We start from the raw sequence: 16994 nt of genomic DNA on the forward strand, positions 1-16994 counted from the left end.
TGGAGCTGCTGGCACTCACAGGATCCTACTCGTCCCACACCTTATAAAAGCTGTGAACCAGTTTAAACTGGCCACAAACCAATACACAGGAGCCGAGCCCAAAACAACGGTCTCAAAACACTGGGTCCAGCCCCGTGGGTCCCGGCATGGCTGGCTCCTGCCACCCCCGGCCACCCCCCTGGGCCAGAGACCGGGGGACCCCCTGCCTCCTTCTAGTGACCCACGTGGACAAAGCTGCACTTGGGGGAGCAGTGTGTCCCCAAGCCCTCCCGCACCGCACGAGGCTTTGGTGAGGGCATGGCAAGGCCAATCCTGGACAGCCAGTCGCAGCATCGGTGCCTGCGCCAGGGTGCCTGCGCCCATGGCATGGCCCTGTGGCAGCTCTTCCTGGGAAAGGGGATGTGGGGACGTGCGCTGGGGAAGGATGCGTCAATGCCGAGGCAATCCAGAGTGGGGCAAGAGGGGACTGCTGGTGGCGGGGCTCACAGCAAGGCCCGGGAGCGTGTTAGGGCTGCGGCCATCCCCGCGTGCATAGGGCGTCTGTGTGGGCTGCGGTGGGCGAGCGGATGTTGCAGTGTGCGCGGGCCGGAAGGATGCGGGCACAGCCACATCACCATGCCAGGCACAGCCACATCACCGTGCCAGGCACAGGGGCACGGCACGGCCAGGATGGTGCTGCCGGCGGAGAGCAGCGCCCAGTGCTTGCTCTGCCTGCGGCATGCCCACCACCGCCGTCACCGGGCTTGGCTCCCTCGGCTCCGTGCAAACAAAGAGCCAAGCTGTGTGCAATGCAAACACGGCGGCAGGCAACACAAACACCCGGCCAGCACAGGCGGGTTGTGCTGGAGCTCACCGGCCCCAGGCAGGATTTAGCCTCAGGAGCAGCCTGGCGCGGGACCAGGTGCCACCATGGCCAAAGTCACATCTCAGGGGAGCGCGGGTGGGCAGGCGCTGGGCCCTGGGGTGCTCGTACCTGCCCTGCGGCGGATGGGCCGGGAGCTGAGGCTGAGGAGCTGCCGGTGCTGGATCTGGCCCCGGGGGAGGCAGCAGCGACTGCCCTCCCCACCATTCCCACCATCCCCACCATCCCCACGTACAACCAAACCTCCCCTGCGCCCGTCCCCATCCCCCACCCTACAGCTGAGTCCTGGGGCTCCTTCCAGCCCCACAAACAGCTTCACTCCAGCGCCAACAGCTGCCCAACGGGGCCGGCCTCCTCCTGCCCCCCTTAGCGCAGGGGTGAAGGCAGCAGCCTGCAGCACGGCGGGGGCAAAGCCACGCCAGGGCACCCCGGCTGCGGATGCATCCCCCAGCTGTGCAGCACAGGGTTTGGCTTAGGCCACCCCTGGCTCCTTGGAGACCCCCCAGCTCCTCCGGGAGGGGTGTGGGGTGGGACAGGGTGATGGTGGTGGGGGGCAGCGCAGGGAAGGGTCGAGGCCGGAGTCAATGCCTCGCTAGGCTGCGATTCCCCCGTGGATGCAGGAGGAAGGGAGCCTGCCCTGAGCAGGGGGGGCTGCACACTGGGGGAGGCACACAGTGTGGGGGGGCCACATGGCTTGGATGGTGTGCGTGGGGGTCACAGGCATGGGGGGAGTCGCACAGCGTAGTGGGGGGCACAGGGCCTGAGGGCTCCTACAGTCTGACAGGGGTCACATGGAGTGATGGGGGTTCACACAGGACGACGGGGGTCCATGGTGTGGGGGGTGGTCACACGGGGGAGGGTTCTACAGCATGGGGGCGGTCCACAGTGTTTGCGGGGGGTCACACAGCGTGGGGGGGGTTCACATGGTGTGTGGGGGGGATAACACGGCATGGCAGGGGGTCATATAGTGCAGGGGGGTCAGACAGCGGCAGGGGTCACCTATCTGGCCAGCTGTCCCCTGGCTCTGCCACGCGTGCCCTCCTCCAGCTTCAGCGCTGCCATGGGTCCTACCACCGCAGGCCCCCTTGCCCATGCGGAGGCCTGGGGACTTGGGGGTGGCTTTAGCAGGCTGCCCTGTGCCCCCGCCCTGCCCCGTGCCCTGTCCTCCTGTCCCCAAAATGCCATCACAGTGCTCCCCGGGGCCACCCTCCTGGGGGACCAACGCTGCCCACGGGGCTGGATCCTGGCACCTGCCTCCCCCTTGGCCCTCGCCCCCCAGCCGTGCTCGCCGTGCCCGCCAGACGCTCGCCCTGCGATACCAGCGTGTGCCCAAGGCGGGTGCTGTGGCGGGGGGGGAAATGCCCTTGGCCAGGGTGGGGACCGCGGGGAGACCCTTGATGGCAGGCCCAATGGATGAGGAGAGCCAGGGAGGCCCCAGGGCACCCAAACCTTCTGGGGTTCACCTCCCTCTCCTGTAAGGGCTGCCCAAGCCCGGCCCCTGGCACAGGGTGTGTATGGCGGGGAGTAGGTGCAGGTGGGGGGGCTGGGGGGGGCTGCAGGCAGGGGAAGGCTGCAGAGGCAGAGGGAGGCAGAGGCAAGGGAGGCTGTGGCAGGCAGTAGAAGGCAGGGAGGCCGAGGCAGGGAGGCAGGCAGCAGGAGGCAGACAGGAACCGCAGCCTGCAACCCCCCCCTTGCCCGCTGCCAGCCCTCTGTGCCAACAACCTCCGTGGCAGCTGACGTGAGCCGGTGCCTCCCTCTTCCGAGGTGCCAGGTCAGCTGGCAAGCACTGCCTGCGCACACCCGGCCTCGGGGACATGGCGGGGAACTGGCAGGGGGAAAAAATCCCATCCCCATGCAGCGACATGCGCGGGGAGCCATTGCGCGGGGCTCCGCAGGGATGCAGCCCCTCAGCTGGGCCATCACTGTCCCACCTCGCTCTGCTGCCAAAGTCTTTCGGGCTGATGGCTGGAGGAGGCGGAAGGAAAAACATCCAGCAAACAATTGCAAAAGTCAAGTCTGAGCAAGAAGGAGGGTGTGAGCGGGGGGGGTTGCCAAATCCAGCAGTATTCCTTGGAGACACTGACAACAATGGCAGGAATACTTAATCACGCCTTGCTGAACCCAAACCGGCAGCGGGGCTGGGGGCTTGGGACCTTGAGGAACCAGCAAGGGGCTGCAGCCGACCTGAACGTGAGCTGGGACAAGACTCCATGTGCCCCCGGTGCTGACGTCAGCAGCATTTTCTGAGCCATCACCTGGGCTGAGGACAAGGCCAAACACAACACGTGGCTGCCAGCAGGGTGAAGGGGACAGAGAAGTGCTGGCAGCCCCAAACACAACAGCCATGGGATGGGACGGCAGAGACAAGGACAGTGGCCAACAAGGAGGGGATTGCAAGACGAAGCTGTGACTGAACCAGTCAGGCTCTCCATCGGAGCACAAACGTGGCCTCATGGGCAAAAAGTGTCTCCGCCACTATCTCACGCTGCCACCACCACCCTTCTCCCATTGCCGGTACAGGGTGGCACACGGATGGAAGTCTGTCCCCTATCAGGGTGCCACCCCATCACCAAGGCCAGGAGGAGGTTTTAGCTCTGAACCGTGAGGTCCTGCCTCTTGTCTGATGCTGGTTTTGTGAGGTGCATTTCCCCTCCCGAATCCTGCCAGGCCACCTCTGGCACTAGACCCGCCAGCCCTGCGGCAGCGTGCCACGGTGCACACCGGGATCCCCCCTCTTCTCCCCTGCCCGGCACCAGGCAATGAAGTTTCCCTTCTGCTTTCCCTCAGCCATCTCCCACCCGCCACAGCTTCAGTGCAGCCCCAAAGGGATCATCAGCTCCCCTGGGCTGCCCAGCCCCACGGCGCCGGACGCCCCGGGCTGGGGACAGGGGGTACCGCAGCGGCGGTGACTGATGAGCCCCCCCATCCGCGGCAGCGCCGGAGCAGGGGGTCCCCCCCACCCACCCACAGCCCCCGGCTCCCCGCCACCCCGGAGGGCTCCGGCCAGCGGGATCCCCCCGCGGCTGCCGGGGAAGCCCTTCCCGGGGGCGGGACGGCCGGGCAGCTCCGCCCCGTCCCGCCCCGCCGCCTTCTACCCGCCGCGGGGCCGCGCTGCCGGAGAGCGGTTGCTGGTGCGGGGCCGAGCGGAGCAGGAGCAGGAGCAGGAGCAGGAGCAGGAGCAGGAGCAGGAGCAGGAGCAGGAGCAGGAGCAGGAGCAGGAGCAGGAGCAGGAGCAGGGACGCGAGCACCCCGGGTCATGGACGGGCGGGCGGTGCTGATCCACGCGCTGCTGGCGGCAGGTGCGGACACGCGTGGGGAGGGTCCCGGGCGGGGGGCGACGCGGCCGCGGGTCCCGGGCGGAGGGCGACGCGTCCCCGGTCTTGGTGCTGGGAAAAGCGTCCACAGCGCTGGACACGCGTGGGGGGTCCCGAGCATGTGCGTGTGTGTGTGTGTGTGTGATCGTGTGTGTGTGTGTGTGTGATCGCGTGTGTGTGATCCTGAGCAACGGCGGGCACAGTCGCGGTCCCGAGTGGGGGGGTTGGGGGTGCACGGGCTACGTGGCCACGTCCCCGGCCCCAGGCGGAGGGTACCGCGCACGGGTAGCACGGTCCTGGGCACGGGCGGAGGCAAACGTAAAAATCGGCCCCTGTGCCGGTCACGCGTGGGGGGTCCGGGGCAGGGTGAGCCTGACCGTTCGTTCTCCCCCCCCCCGCAGTGTGCTCGGCGGCGGCGGGCGGGCTGGGCCGGGACGAGCTGCACAACGAGGTGCTGCACAAGGGCGGCGGCGGGGCGCCGGTCCCGGCCACGGCCCCGCTGCTCGGCGGCAGCCCGGAGAAGGAGGGCGGTGGAGCGGCCTCGGGAGACGACCTCAGCGAGCTGCCGAGAGGTAGGGGCGGGCGGAGCCGCCGCCGGGGCGGCTGGGCGTCCCGGGCGGGAGTGGGGAGGGTCGGGGCGGCGGGAGCGGGAGCGGGGTCGGGGCGGGCCGGCGGCGGGGGCTGGGGGCGGTCGGAGCCGGGAGGAGGGCGCGGAGGGGCCGGGATGGGCTGGGCTCGGCTCGGCTCCGCGGGTGCCCCGGCAGCAAGTCCGGCTCCGCTTCGGGGGGAGCTACGGGGCAGCCCCCAGTCCCCGGGTACCGAGCGCCCTTGGCAGCAGCCCAGAGTGGGGTCAGCCCATGGGGCAACCGGCCTTTGGCAACTCCTCGCCTTGCGCCAGGGGCTGTCCGTGTCCCCAAAGTCCCTGGCACGGGGATCCCAAGGGTTCCCGGGGCCCCTAACTCCTTGACCGGATGGAAGGTAGAGCCCTTCAGGGGGTCACAGCAGCTCCTGCCCTTAGGTGCGCAGCCCCGGCTCATGCCGCCTTCCAGATGGTGCCCGTGGTGGCGGGTGGCAAGGGGATCGATGTGAGTCACCCGCCGCCTACACACGGCTGCTCCTCATACCTAGGCAGGGTTAGTCAGCCGGCAGTCCCCGCTACGGGGGCGTTGAGGACACTGTCGCTCTGTTAGGCTCGCTGGGCATTCATGCTTGGCTCCTCTCCCCCAGCTTGGGACCAGCCAGTGTCCTGGGGACTCTCATGGGGGTGGGATGGGGGGCCCATCGCAGCCTGACGAGGGTGACCTGTACCTGTGCCTTGCACGTGTGACATGCTGAGATCAGTAACCTGGCACTAGGAGGATCACGCTTTGCCCGTGCAGTTCATCTTCCCCTTTTCATGTGTTTTTCTTTGCTTTCTGGGACTGTGACAAAAAACCTGCAAAAGTGGGCTGACCCCCTTGCATCCAAGGGGATGCAGCCCCTGGGAAATGTTGTTACCCCTCCTGCTGGGGGGACATGCTCCAGCCTGCTCCTCTGTGCAGCCACCTGAGAAGGGGACCCTGTCCTACAGCAGGTGATCTGGCAGGCGTGGGCTCACCCTCATCTGTGGGACAGGCTGAGGGGGTGGGGGATGTTTGGTTACTGAAGCCGCAGCCTCTTGGAGCGCTTTCTCAACGCCCTGAGCTGAGCTATGGACAAAAAAAATGTGCCTTTTATGTTGAAGGCAGCCCCCAGGGTGTCTGAGTAGGGGGAGAGCGGCAGCATCCCCCTGCCCACCTGGTCCGGACTTTTCCTACCAGCAAGATCTTCCAAATCTTCTCTGGCTGTCCTGGATAGAGCCTTGGGGAGGAGGGGTGGAGGCAGTGGAGATGGCCTGGGGGGTCAGGACATAACCCGCAGGGGAGGGGACAGCCCCTGCTGCCAGCCTGGGGCAGAGCCCCGGGCCTCACCCGGATCCGGGGGTTTCTCCAAGCCGCAGAGTTTCCCGGAGTATCAGTTTTCTCCAGGCGCGGTGTGAAGGATGTCGAAATAGCGAAATAACTTTGCTAGGTGTGCAACTGGTGTGCTGCAGCACGAGAGGCGCTCAGCGGGGAGGAGGAGATGGGCTTGGGTACGTCAGGAAGTAGCTGAGGAGGAATTAGGCAGGTTACAACTCGACAGGTTGGACTTGGCTGCCCTCTCCTCCTCGAGCAGTTCCTATTTCCCAGCGTTCACTGGAGTTAAGCGCAGTGGTATCGGGGGTAGCCAAGCAGTCCTTCTCAGAGCAGTGAGCGCTCTCTAGCATCTAGGCACCTCGCACGATCAAGCTGTGGGCTGATTTTTTGGGGGCACCTGCATGTCTTAAAACTATTCCATAAGATTGCTGGTTTTGGTCCGTGCCCAGGTGAGGAGCTCAGTGCTCTGGTTCCTTCCCACCAACCCAGCGGGGAGCTGGCCTTGCACCAAAAGCCACTGGTCTCTGCACCGCAATTAAAATGTACCTTTTTAATTCACGGGGACACTGCCCTTGCCATCTCTTTGGCTCTGCAAAACTAAAAATTAAGCCAGGCTTGCTCTCTTAATCCTGCTCTGGGCTCACAGGAAGGAGAGTTGGTCAGAGTCATGAATAGGGTCTTACAAAAGACTGCACTCATCAGGGAAATAAAAGCCAGTAAAGGGGCAAGTAGCAATTTTCTATGTTCAGTGGAAACTGGTGCATATAATAGCAACATTTGAGATGCATAAAGCTCTGTTTCCCCCCTCCCCCCACCCTGATTCCTTTCTTTCCTTGAGAATTGTTCTTATGAATCGGAAAGGCCATGATATTTGTGAGAAGCTGGAAAAAAAAAAAAAACCAAAACAAAAACCACAAATGGGAACACCCCCCGCCCCGCTCTGCTCGGGGGCAGATCGCCGCACAAAGGGCTGCGGGAGTGCCAGGGCTGAGCTGGCTGCAGCAGCCCGGGGTTTGCTGCTCTGCCTTCTGGTGCACGGAGGTGATCTGACCGCTGTTTTCTCCTTCCCTAATTGTTTTCCAGTTGCTTTCCTGTCAAAGCCTCAAGGCCTGGTTACTCCCAAGAAAAAAGGAAACGGGAATAAAAAAAGAAAAGGCAAAGGCCTGGGGAAGAAGAGAGACCCGTGTCTGCGGAAGTACAAGGATTTCTGTATTCACGGCGAGTGCAAATACATCCGAGAGCTGGGAGCTCCCTCCTGCATGTGAGTTGCTGGCGTGTGCCTGTGCCGGGGGAGCCTTAGTCATGGTTCCTTCAATTCTCCGGGCTGGGCAGAGGAAGAGCAGAGGAGATATTTTTAGTGCGTGTTCCCAGTCCATGCAGGGACAGTTCTGACTTGGCCTCTTCCTTGTGCTTCTTGAGCAATGTCCATACCCCACCAAAACCCGTTGTGGACTTAGACCCGGTATCCTCTGCTGGCGCAGTGAGCTCCGGCCGCGCTGCTGCACGGAGACCCGCAGCAGTGGGGTTCGGAGGACGATGAGCAGGGGCTGGGCTCTTGCAGCCAAGGTGTTCGGCAGATCTGGTTTGCGAGACCCCATCCTGACTCTGAAAGCCTGCGTCCCCCCCCGTCCCTCACTGCTGCCAGCCTTGGCTGAGAGCTCAGGGCTCCCGCGGCTGTCGGGGTGTACTGGTGCAGGCAGGAGGAGCATCTCTGCCTTGGCACCAGCCAGGTGGATTGGAGGCAGCACCTTTAGGGACAGTCTGCCGAAGCCATGCCCAAGCTGTCCCTTGGCCCTGATGAAGGACAGGGCTGTGTACCTCCCCCCCTACCCCCTTGGGATGCAGGTAAAGAGCAGGGAGTAGATGAGGCAAGCGAAGGAGAAAGCCTGCTGCCGGGGCACCTGGATCCAGCATTGCTACCATGGGAAATAGCCGGGGTGTGCATTTGATCCCTGCTGACGTGGGCAGGGGTTGAGCTGGCAGATCTATAAGAGGCTTTGTTCTTTGCTATCAATCCTCTGAGCCACCCAGCCCTGCGCCCAGAGCCTGGGGAAGATAATAGCTCCCTGGCTTATGGTGCCCACAAGATCTCGTGCCCTGCAATCCGCAGGGATCAGGCTCCGCATAGCTCCTTGAACCGCTTAGATTCTCTCTGCCTGGAAGCTGCCATGAAGTTGGGCCCTTGCACAGGGGGCTCGGGACTGCCAGCAAGAGGACATCTCTGCTGGCCCTGGTGACACAGCACGATGTGGGGTGCAGCACCCTCTGCCTAGGACTGGGACAGTCCCCTGCCTGGCATTCCTTGCCCAGCCCCCTGCCCTTCCCGGATCCCTGGGGCTGGGGAACGCGGGCCCTGGGACATGGGCAAGCAGGAGGGGCCTGGGGGCCGGCTGGGGCTCTCCAGTCTGGTGGCCCATCCCTGGGTGACATCTTCCCAGAGCCATCATGGTTTTTTAGGAACAGCAGGCAACTGCCCCAGTGCCCTCCACAAGGCCTTGTGTCACTTGGTTGTGGCTGCTCTCGGAGGCTGGCTGCCCATGTCACAGGCTCTCCTGGATCATTGCTTCCTTGTGCTGGTCCCCGGGGTGGGATGAGGATGCTGCCAAGCTGGGTGCCACACCTCTGCCATGTGCCCAGCCTTTCTGCCATGGCTGGGAGGTGACACTGGCACATGGAGTTGTTGGAAGCTGGGGCAGGAGGGCTGGGCTGAGAACCCATCTTGGAGATAAGCTTGAGGGTCAGTGGCACTGGATATAGAGAGATATATATAACTGGTCGCATCAGTGTGCTTTGACTCACGGGGAGGGTTGGCAGCCTTGCAGCTCTGCTGGGGAGCGTTATTTCTGTTACATGAGTAACCCCCTGAGTCTGCAGGGAGGTGGCACCTCTCTGGCTGGCAGGGTGTGCAGGGGCATCCTGCTCCAAGGGGAGTGCTGAGCTCTGGTCCAGCTGACTCTCTCCTCCCTTGCGTGAGGCTTTCTACTTCCAGAGGTGGTCTGGGCAGCCTGGCTCTGCCTGGGAATGCTTGGGAAGAGCACAGACCCTGGTGCCTTTTACTGGGGGAGCTCAACCTTTCTGGGAGTCTTCACTTGGTGCTTGGGGCAGAAGAAACTTAAGACCAGGGAGGTGATGGTGACCAAGGGGAACAGGCAGGGTGCTGACTAAGGCTGAACAAAGAGGCAGGTCCTTTCCATGGGGGTGTGAGGGACCCAATGATCTTCTGTGCTTGGTCACTACCAACCTTTAAGACTTTTCTTCTCACCCAGATGCCAGCCAGGATATCATGGAGAGAGATGCCACGGCCTCTCGCTGCCTGTGGAGCGCCAGCCCAGCGCATACGACCACACCACGGCACTGGCTGTCGTCGCTGTTGTCCTGTCCTCCCTGTGTCTCGTCATCATCGCAGCCCTGCTGATGCTCAGGTGAGTGGGATGGGGCTGAGCCATTGGATCCACATCCCCGGGAAGACCACATGCAGGGGAGGGTAGCGGGGACTTCTTTGTGCTCTGAGCATCTCTCTGCTTGGCCTCACAGGTGTCACAAGAGGGGTGCCTACAATGTAGAAAACGAAGAGAAAATCAAGCTGGGCATCACTGTGAATCACTGAGGATGCCGGGTGCTGGCGAGGTGAGCTCCTGGCCGGGCATGGGGCAGCAGTGGGGCTGGTGGAGCTTTGCTTGTTCACGCTGGCTGGGACTGCTATGTGGGTCATGTGCCACAGCCAGGCAGGAGCTGAAGGCAGTTTGAGCCTGGAGAAGCAGCACCATTTGGCCCAAGAGCCTGGGCTGCCCTGGGGCTCCAGCCCTCCTTCCTCCTCTTCTTCCGCAGGCTCCTGTCCCCTGACACCCCTGGCCACCACCACCGTCTCCTCCTCCTTTCTGACCTTAAGGCCCTGCTTTGCCCTGTCGCACGCTTTCTAGATGTTTGGCAGTGGGGAAGCTGCTTCTGGCCTCCACCCCCCACCCCCCCCAACTCGTTCTGCTCCCTCTCTGACCCTCTGAGTCACTTCCCCTACTTAGATATTGCCTCTATTTATACATATACAAAAAAAAAAAAAACCACACCACCCTTCCTTTTCACTCCTACTCTTCTTATTACTTGCACCAACGTAATGCCTTGCAGCTGGGCATGGGGAGAGCTTGCTGCCAGCCCCACGCGATGTTACTCTGGTTGGGCGGTGGGGTGTGCTCTGCCCAGGGGTGGCCACGCGCTGGAAAGCTTGCAGACTTCCTGTGGTCTAGTCCAAGCCCTGACGTTAGATGTGCCCAAATGTATTACAGCTACTTCTCTTTTCCAAAAAAAAAAAAAAAGACAAAGCTTTGTTCTTTGTGAGGATGAAGTCATGCCTTCAAAGAATTTCTGTGATGTTGGTAATTGTGTCGGGAGTGGGATTTTTTTTTAGCTGATTCAGCACAAGGTTTTCATCACTGTCCCTTCTGCCCTGGGGATTTCTGGGTGGATGTGTCCAGGGGAAAAAGTGCAATGGTCCCTGGAAGGGGAAGCATGGTGGACATGGGGTGTGATGCTTAGCCGCTCTTCCCCCGGCATCCTGGCTCCGATCCTCCCAGGTCCAGCTCTGCAAGGTGGCGAGTGGCTGTTGCTGCTGGGGCTCCGGTGGCTGCGAGGGCTCTCCCGCCGGGCTGGGTGGGACGGGCACCTTGGCTCTGCCATGCAGGGCTGTGTTGTGAGCTCTCCTGCTGCTGTCTTGCAGGGATCGGCACTAATGCACTTCTACCTCCTGGAAGAGGCGAGAGCCGTGGAGCCAGCGCCGTCCCTGGGAGCCCGCAGCGCAGCGGGAGCTCGCTGGAGCAGCAGGACAAGCACCCGCTTCATGGCTGGTCAGGAAACGGTGTCACTGCAGGGAGCTTCGTGGCCATCCGCGGGACGGAGGGGGCTCGGGAGAGGCACTTGTCGGTCAGGCGGCTGCCTGGAGGCGAGAGAGACTGGCCAGCTGGCAGCAGAGGGGCTCTCCAGCAGCTCTCTGTCCACTGCGGTGCATGCCGAGGAACAAACTGTGAAAGGCGAGGAGACCAGGCTCGGGGCTTTCTTAGGCGCAGGAGGGGTGGGAGGGTAACCGCTATTTAACAAGACGTTTTTCATTTTAAATTATATATTTATTTTAGATAAACTGTACATAGTATTTATATTTATTGTAGGTCTGGCCCTGTATCCTTCATGTAGGTCAAGACGACAGGGTCAGACCTCCCTTATTTTTTAAGTGCAATGTAATATTCTAATAAATAACATTTGTTACGAACGCTTGGGTTGTTCATTTAATGATGGAGGTGGGAAGGAGTCAGACCTCTGAAGACTGTACGGAGCACTGTGCCCTGGCTAGTGGGGTACTGCAGGGATCCTGAGTGTGTGGTGGGGGTTGCTGGATCCGCTCGTGTCATCCTTGGGGTGCAGCAGAGCAGCGTGGTGCAAGGGGCTGGTGGCAGGATCTGTCCTGCGGGAGCCTGCAGCCAGGCCAGCCCCAGCTGTATTTCTTTGTGGTTTGCGTCTTTGCCAGCTGACGCCCTGGGGAGGGATGTGATGTTTGGGTGTCTGCTTATCAAGCAAAGCTGCCCCCAGTATAAGCGAAGCCGCTCTGGCCACTGATTGATCCAAATGGGACTGATTCCTGGTTTTAAGCCAGCATTTGGCTAAAAAAATCAAGCAGTGGGCTCACACCTCCCTTGCAGGGGATCCCAGCAATTCCTGGAGTGGCTGCAGGCTTCTGGGGCTGGTGTCATTGCAGGAAGCATCATTTCAGATGGCGGTTCAGGACTGATTCCTGATTTTGCAGTAAAAATAAGCCCTAAACCACTTCTCTCCTCTTCCCTGATCCTCCCCAGGGGGAGCTGAGCTCAGGGTAAGACGCTAGCTTTAGTCAACAGCCTCAAATTAGGGAGAAAGGGCTTCTTCCTCTGCAGGAAACCTGCCTTCCTCCAGCCCCTTTCCCTTCAGCAGATGTCAAACTTCGGTTTTCAAAGGGGAGTGCTAAGCTACTGCTTTTGACTCCTGATCCTACAGTGTGCGCTAAAGCCAGGCGGGGAGCAATCTGCAGAGCTTTTTGGCCTAATTCAGCTAAAAATTAGCTCTGGTAAAGTATGAAATAAGGCTTATGCTCACTGGGAGAGGGCTTGCTTAGGAAGTGAGTGTGTAGGTTCGTCCCTCTTGTGCAGATGGTAAGTTGGGCAGCAGCAAAACCTGGGGTGTGAGAAGGGGGAATGCAGCAATACTTTGGCTTTCCAGTGCTTCTTGAGATAGAAGGGCTAAAGTACAGGGCTATGGCAGATGGGAAGTGACAACGGGCACCCTGGTGTTATCACCTGGAGACTAAAGCCCCAGCAGCTGCAATGGCCTGAGTCCCAGAGCCAGGGAAACAAGTTACTGCCTGTGCTTTGTGCTAATCTCAACCTTAATGCTGTGGGAGCGACGGTTCAATCAGAGACTCCAAACTTGGGCCTGTCTCAATGTCTACGAAGCAAATAACACCTCCATCTGCTGTGCAGGAGGCCCTTCTGCTCCGGGACACCTGGCTGCATCACTGCCTTGCTGTGCTGCTGCTGCTGCTCCCCGCTCCAGCCCTGCCGCCTTTCGTGGCGGGCAGCTCTGCGTGCCTGGGGCTCCATGTCACCCCGCTGGGCACGGGGAATACTCTGCTGGAAGACTTTTGTGCAGACAGTTGGAATTTCCCACTGGAGCCTAGCTGCCCTCCTCCTTCCCTGTGAGAACGTGTCCTGGTCCACTTTGCTTCTCTGCAAGCCAGCAGTGCAGGCTGGGCTGCCCATAAGTGGCAATTTAACAGGCCAAGATGGGAAATATATTTTGGAGATGTAGGGAGTAGCAAGCTGGCAGGATCTTTGGGCTGTCTCCCTCTGTCCCGCTGGGCTGGGAAAAGCTGACAGTCCTACGGATGGTCTCTTCCCAGCTAAGGACCAGGGCAGCTGGTCCGGCTGCGGTTGTGGCCACGAAACAGGGGCATGTGGGCTCTGCCCTGCCCAGGATGCCCACGCATTGCAGGGGGAGGCCAGGCTGCTCATCCAACTGTGCCTGCAGGAATGGAGTGCCAGGAAAGCAGTCTCTGCCACCCCACTGACCCCCTGGACAGCAATGGGCCACTGTGGCAGCCAGCCGAGCTGAGCACTGGTCCTGGTGAAGGCAGGCAGTAGCCTCCAGCAGCCTGGCCTTTCACCCTACTCTGGGCACGGGCCCAGGAGCACAAACACGTCACCGGCCGCAGCATTTCCTGACTGCCACTGTGTGAAGCCCGCTTACTGCCTGTGACACTGACTCCATACTGTGACCTCTGGCATCTCCCTGCAAATCCCTTTGATGCCTGTGCCTGGCTTGTCTTTGGGGGACAAAATATGTGCCCAGCCACTAAACGCCATCACCCAGTGTGTCCCCTAGCCCACTGCCTGGGCCCACTCTGTCCTGCTGCGGGCAGAGACTGTGCGCCTGGAGAAGAGCCCTGCAGCTTCTTCTCAGTCTCTTCTCCAGAGCAAGGGTCAAAGTTAGGAGACCTCCAAAATCCCAGATGTAGATTTAATAAAAAATTCCAATATATTGCATTAGCTAATTTAATAACCAATTCTCCCCTGCCTGCCCCAGCACCTTGGCACCTGTGATTCAGCACCTTTGGCCATCAGTGTGGCAGGGTTGGGATGGAGGGGACAGCAGCGCACTGGAGCAGGGACAAAGCAGCCAGAGACACCCCAAAAGTGGCTGAAGCACCCCTGCTGCCTCCCTTCAGAAGCAGGCGGCAGCAGCCCTGCGCGTGGCTCCGTTCGGCTGCTTTTTCTCCTGACTGGGGCTGTTGGCATTTCCCAACTGCTCACCCAGCCCCTAAGCCCCAAACCTAGGACAGGCTTTGCCACAGCAAGGCACCTCCCAGGGGTTTGTTGCCACCGCAGAGAGGGTGACACAAATGTCCCCAGGCACCCGCGGAGTTGGGGGCACAGCAGAAAGCCTCAGACCGGGCACGCACCTGCCCTCGCAGGCAGTGGGGACTGTCCCCAAGCTCCAGCTCTGCTCTGGGTGAGCGGCAATGCTGAGGGGCAGGCAGGTGGGCAGCTGCAGCGGCTGCAAAGAGCTAGGGAAGGCACTGAAAAGGGCAGCCACACTCTGGGAGCAGGTGGCAACAAGAGCTGAGAGTCCCTGAAAGTCAGATCCTGCACTCTGCTTTTTAATTTAAGTTTTTAATTTAAGGTTCCCCCCTGGCCGCTTCTGGCCTCAAAGCGGCATGCTGGCCACTTCAGGTTTTGACACCTGGGCTCAAAAGGCATCTGATGGCCTCATCATGATCTCACACCTTACCCGAGCCCGCATGGGCAAGCTCCAAAGGAAGCTCCGGGGCTGGAGGGAGAGAAGGTGCTTCGTTTGCGTCAGAGGAAGGCCACAGGGTGCTGGGGGAGCGGGCAGCCGAAAGCTGCAGGAGATGCAGCGCTGCCACCCCCTCCATGGGGAGCCCACCGCCCCCCATGCCTCTCGCCGCCCGGCTCCGCACCTCTGCCTGGCAGCTGCGCCAACTCCAACCTCCCCTCGGCGTTTCGCTGCGTCTGAGATGTCTGACACCCCCGGCCCTAGCATCTCCACGGGTCTGGGGGATGAAGCCGTGCTTTTAGCACCCGTAACTGCTTTTCGGTCTGTCCCTGGCAATCCCCCTCTGGGGACACTGGGACGCTCTCCCGGGGCCGGGCTGGAGGGTGGCAGGCAGGAGGCGGGGGTGGCTGCTGGGCTGCCAAGCCCTGGCAGAGCTCCACCAGTTCAGCCAGGGGCAGCCGGGCTGTGGCAGCCATTGTGAGGAGCGGGCAGCAGAGTGGGGCAAGCGCGTCCCCCCACGGCTGGGCACCGCCGGGCTCTGAGGGCTCCGGGGACACCTCAGGGCTGCCCAGGGGACGCAGCTGCACCCGGGCCCACAGGCACGGCCAGGCCCGATGGGCTCCCCCCTGGTTTCTCCCTCAGCGCCTGCCGCGTCTCACCGCTCGCAGGACCGGCCCGACGGGGAGGCATCATCCCCCGCATGCCAACCAGGCGTCCCCGCCCCCGTGAAGGACGCCACGGCCCAGCCTGGTGTCCCCGTCCCGCAGAGGGGACCCCACGGCCCGCCCTGCCGCCCCCGACCCGCTGAGGCGGCCCCGCGCGTGCGCAGCAGGACGCCGTGCCAGCACCTCCCCCCCGCGCAGGCGCCCTGCGGAGACAAGATGGCGGCGCCCGTGGACTTGGAGCTGAAGAAGGTACGATTCCCTCCGCGGCGGGCGGTGTGTTTTCTCCGTGTTTCGGGCGGTGTCTGCCCGGTCCCCTCCTCCCCCTGACGCTCGGGGCCGGCTCGGTCCCTGCCGCCCGGCCTCAGCAGCGCGGGGCCGGCGGGCCGCAGCCTGTCAGGGCCGCACCTCATCGCCGCTGCTCTTCCTCCCAGGCCTTCACCGAGCTGCAGGCCAAGGTGATAGACACACAGCAAAAGGTGAAGCTGGCCGACATCCAGATCGAGCAGCTGAGCAAGACGAAGAAGCACGCCCACCTCACCGACACGGAGGTCATGATGTTGGTGGACGAGACCCGCATGTACGAGGGCGTGGGGAGGATGTGAGTATCTGCCCGCTCCGCAGAGGATGGCGGGGGCCGCCCCGCTGTGCCGGGGGGGCCGCCTGGCGCTCTGCAGGGCCGTGCCTGGCTTCTCTAGCCGCGGGGGGCTGCGATTGCGGCCCCGTGCGCAGGGAGAGCCCCACCAGCCTCCGTGTGCAAGGGGCCTCTAGTCCGCTGCTCTGGGCAGGGGGCTCTTCCCTTTGCAAAGAACATGCCAGCTTTCTCTCAGCGGGTTCATTTGTTTCATTTTTTTTCATTGCCATTTCAATTTTTAGTTCCAGCTATCTTCCCGGGAGTGCAGCAAGATGTACTGGGTTTTATCTTTTGGGGTTAGCTACCGGCTGCCTTGAGGAAGGACTGTTATAAATGTTACTGGCTTTGTGTGGTTTTGCTTGCCGGCTCTGCTCCTGGCCGTGATGATCTCGTCTGGCACCTCTGGGAAGTTTGTAATCCAGGCTAGCAGAGCTGCATTCTAATGACAAACAGCATTTGTCAGAAGGCTCTCGCAAATCTGTCCAACTTCAGTCATTTCTGATGTAGTTTACTTCAGACTCCTTGAAAAGCCAGTGTGCACAGTTCGCATGCTCGGGGCTTTGCTTGCACAAACGTTCGACAGAAATGCTCTTTGCAGTATCATGACAGGTGTTGCCTGAATTTTTTAAACCCTTGGAAGTGAGCATAAAGCTCATATGGGTAGTCCCAGTGCACTCATAAAGATGTGCTTCCATGGTTGGATGGCTGTCAAAACAAACACCTCAAAACAGACATAACGTGTTTTGATTAACTTCTGCAACATAGTTCTGTTTGACTTCAGCAGCCTTTGGTAGAAGACCATACAAAGTGTGTTTACATGATAAATATCACAGTAGTTTTCTGCGTTTCTGATTGGAGGGTGCTATGATTTGTCTCCCTTGAGTTGGGTAACAGTGATAATTCTGTTCAGTTCGGGATGTGGTTTTGCGAAACACTGAAACTGCTCCGGCTGCTGCCAAAAGGGGTGATTGTATCAAGCTCTTCCCCACCCGGTGTTTACCCCACCTACTTTGTATCAGAGTGGATGGTCACAGGGCCGGGCGGTGAGCCAACTCAGACTACAGGTGCCCTAATCCATCAGATCACAAAATCCCCAGATTGAGTTGTGGGGAGATGGCAGGACTGGGAAGGCGGGAATGGTGTGTAGTTTGTCCTTTGCTGCAAGTTTTCAGATAAGTTGTACTCAGGCTAACGGAGGTGTTCAGCATGGCAGAGATCCTTTCTTGGCTCCCCGTAAATAAACTTTTCCACATAGGTGAATTAAATGTTAGGTTTGTG

At 60.9% G+C, this 16994-nt stretch overlaps 2 protein-coding genes across 2 annotated transcripts in view; both read left to right on the plus strand.

Annotated features, from left to right (window-relative positions):
• Nucleotides 1–4001: 4001 nt before the first annotated feature.
• On the plus strand, nt 4002–11193 carry HBEGF (heparin binding EGF like growth factor). Its single transcript, XM_063349011.1, has 6 exons — nt 4002–4161; nt 4578–4748; nt 7194–7371; nt 9377–9532; nt 9645–9737; nt 10822–11193. Exons 1-5 carry the CDS (start codon nt 4119–4121, stop codon nt 9715–9717), a joined length of 621 nt encoding a protein of 206 aa, XP_063205081.1. The 5' UTR covers nt 4002–4118; the 3' UTR covers nt 9718–9737; nt 10822–11193.
• Nucleotides 11194–15199: 4006 nt separating this feature from the next.
• The window catches only part of PFDN1 (prefoldin subunit 1), a 34779-nt gene continuing 32984 nt past the window's right edge, over nt 15200–16994 (plus strand). The window contains exons 1-2 of the mRNA XM_063348827.1: nt 15200–15334; nt 15517–15683. Of these exons, the coding sequence (XP_063204897.1) occupies nt 15302–15334; nt 15517–15683 (200 nt within the window). The 5' untranslated portion in view covers nt 15200–15301. The remainder of the gene's footprint in view (nt 15335–15516; nt 15684–16994) is intronic.

The sequence above is a fragment of the Chroicocephalus ridibundus genome, chromosome 11, assembly GCF_963924245.1.
Source record: "Chroicocephalus ridibundus chromosome 11, bChrRid1.1, whole genome shotgun sequence".
Taxonomy (NCBI): domain Eukaryota; kingdom Metazoa; phylum Chordata; class Aves; order Charadriiformes; family Laridae; genus Chroicocephalus; species Chroicocephalus ridibundus.